The 2892-nt window shown below is 40.0% G+C and overlaps 1 protein-coding gene across 1 annotated transcript; it reads left to right on the top strand.

The window, feature by feature from the left end:
• On the top strand, positions 7-2640 carry LOC109820100. Its single transcript, XM_020386171.1, has 5 exons — positions 7-85; positions 188-346; positions 421-603; positions 1817-2038; positions 2131-2640. Exons 1-5 carry the CDS (start codon positions 44-46, stop codon positions 2377-2379), a joined length of 855 nt encoding a protein of 284 aa, XP_020241760.1. The 5' UTR covers positions 7-43; the 3' UTR covers positions 2380-2640.

Genomic DNA, 2892 nt, shown 5'->3' with positions numbered 1-2892 from the left:
AGCAGAGGCCGAGGCGCTCCGCCAAGAATGCAACGCGCTTAGAATGGAGCGGGATGCCGCATTGCGAAAGCTCGAAAAGAATCACGTAAGCGTATCTTTCCCTTTTGTTTTTTCCATTTTCCATTTTCATTATGTTTGGTATCGAAGCGTAAGGTTATTAATATGGTTTTTTTTTTGAGTTTGTCAGGAAAGGAAGAAGATTGATGGGAGTGACATTATAGAGAAGAAGATGGGGGAGCTGAAGGTGAGATCGAGAGGGGTCGACGGAGAAGCTCACGGTGTGAGGGAGATAAGGGAGATCGAGTCCTCCTCCTCAAGTTTAGCCAAGCAGAAGCATGAAATCAACGTAAGGCCTCGACTAGCTAGTCTGTACATTTATTGAGTGGTGCATAAAACTAACGCCGTGCTGATCAATTTTAGGTTGAGATGCTGAAGAGAAAGATGGAGGGGATATCAAAGGGGATGATGGAGAGGATGGAGGAGTACGGATCCTTCTTGATTACTCCTTCCTCAAGCAGCAACACTACAAGCTCCGTTAACAACAGCTACAGTGCTGCCACTGCCAAGTTTGGGTGCGGGCAGGCGACAGCCAAGCAACGGACGGCAAGATTCAAAAAACCTTACGACTTTTATTTATTTGGATTTTTTAATTGGTTTGAAATTAGTTTATAGTATAGTAGTTAATTTAAGTTAAAAGGTGCGGGATGCGGGGGAACAGTGGAAGGCTGAATCAGGATCTAAGTGGTCAGGGACCTGTTCTATTATTAGAATGAGCCTCCACCCAATTGGGGTTGGGGCCTGATCTCACAACTTGTTACCTTGTCATTTAGTTTATTAACTAATTTACCCCTAGGCGGTCTTTGCAGTTGATTGAGATTTAGGTATTTTTTTTTTTTCAACCTATGATCGGATCAGATATTATCGGTAAAATGCTTCTCGTGCATATTCAACCTACTGCTCCATTACGGATTTCTCGGTTAGGATTTGTTTTAAGAGTGTAAAATTACAGGCTCCTAGAGGGGATCCGGATCCTCTCCAACTACATGGTAATTGGAGACGGTTCAATTATTTCAATCCTTACTGTATTATGTATCATTTCCGATGGATGAGATCATACCATATGATGTCGCCATTGTTATCTTAAAAATTATATAGGTCTTGAAAACCACTATTGTCAAAAAAACTGTTTTATGATAGTGTACATATTACTTGACGTGATAGACGGTAAGAACTGAGATAACTGGACCCTCTCCAGTTATCATTTAGTTGGAGAGGATCTCAATCCCTCGTTTCCCCCAACATTCATTCTCCCCTTGAATTCAAAAATTTACCCTTTTTATCGAAATAATGATAAATTAATAAACGCATGCTACAGCTTTTGTGTTGCCAAAACTAACAAAGCTTAAAAAGAATAGCATGAAAAAGATGGTACGCCAACCAACAAAGTTTGAGCTATGTTCAGCTTTTATTAATCACAAATCTGCTGTGAAGCATAAATGCTAAGCTGAGGAGTACTTCAGGCACTGAGGAAATATTTGTTCCCATTTATTGAGCTTAGGCTCCCTAGCACTGCTGTGCCTCAAATGTTTGGCTTTTTCCATATGAAGGTTCTGCCGAACTTTTATTTTCGGTAGTAGTACTGCTTCAAGAATGGTTGCGTTGATGATGATTATTTTGGTTTTGAAGTCAGTATCAAATAAGACAAAAATGTGATGAATAACTCCCAAAATGAATATTTACGAAGAAGTATATGCTAATTTCTACTGAAAATGTGATGAAGATTGAAAACTGATATCTGAGTTTATGACAATCACAGATGAAAGAAATGGGAACTGTGAGCAACAGATGCTGTTGTAGCTGCAAGCAGATTGTAACAAGAATAGCAGAGGAGGTGAAGTCCGAGACAGAGCAATGGACCGAGATGCAGGAAATGCTCGATCAAGTCAGGCTCGAAATGGAGCAGCTCAAGTCATCCAAAGACCTCTGGAAACGCAGAGCCATCGCGTCTGAGCTCAATATCCGCTCTCTTCACTCTCGTGTCAGTAACCAAAATTTCATTTCCCACAAAAATTTCAACCAAAAACATTTTAAACTCAAATCACTTCGAAAAAAAAATACTACTATTTGCAGATGATAGAGTGGAAACAAAGGGCAAGGGCATCAGAGAAGAAGGTGGATGAGCCGAAGAATTTAGTGCATTGTGATGAATGGAAGCAGGCGAGGCTTCCGAAGATTAGATGCCAACAAGTAGAGGAGAGATCACCGGATTATGCTGCCATTGAGAAAGAGAAGCATGTTCTCGTCTGTCGCCTGAACAATCCGAAGAGCAATTTCAGTAGTCGCTCACCTCTGAAGGAGATCAGTAACTTGTTGAAATGAAGCAATAGTGGCCCTGATCTGCTACAAAGATAATTTTGCAGCATCGAAATAAGAAGTGTTCATGATCAATTACAGGGGGCTTCTTCTTGAAGCATCCTAATTTTGTGACATCAATTGATCGAGTTTTTCTCTCAGGCTATATATATGTGTGTCTTGGTTTATGATGGAGATGTAAAGAATTTTCTGCAAGAGTAATGATAACATTCAGCAATATGATGAGTGGAACTATTGAATAAAAAGAACAAGTAAGGCTGTGCAAACAGTCGGGAGGTTTGTTTTTTGGTCAAAATCTGCCAAACTGAACCGAACCGTCTATAATTCAATATCAAACCAAACTGATCAAAGACTGTTATGTCGGCTTGTTTGGTTTTGACTCGGATGTAATGCACACAATTGTTACATTCCAAAATTAAAGAGAGAAGTTTTGTTTCCGATGCTTGACATAACACATTTACGCTGAAAACTACTAAGTACCGTACCATCTTTCTTTTGCTATGAGCTTACGCAGGTATT

Source organism: Asparagus officinalis, chromosome 8 (genome assembly GCF_001876935.1).
Source record: "Asparagus officinalis chromosome 8, Aspof.V1, whole genome shotgun sequence".
Lineage (NCBI taxonomy): Eukaryota > Viridiplantae > Streptophyta > Magnoliopsida > Asparagales > Asparagaceae > Asparagus > Asparagus officinalis.
Note: the sequence above shows the minus strand (reverse complement) of the source record. Positions and strands in the feature narration are given on the sequence as shown.

Bases quoted from the DNA above. Each gene is read 5' to 3' on its own strand.
- LOC109820100 (XM_020386171.1), top strand. From the start codon at position 44: ATGGAGCGGGATGCCGCATTGCGAAAGCTCGAAAAGAATCAC. The intron at 347-420 runs GTAAGGCCTCGA...GATCAATTTTAG, and splicing joins AGCAGAAGCATGAAATCAAC to GTTGAGATGCTGAAGAGAAA. The intron at 604-1,816 runs GCAAGATTCAAA...TGACAATCACAG, and splicing joins CGACAGCCAAGCAACGGACG to ATGAAAGAAATGGGAACTGT.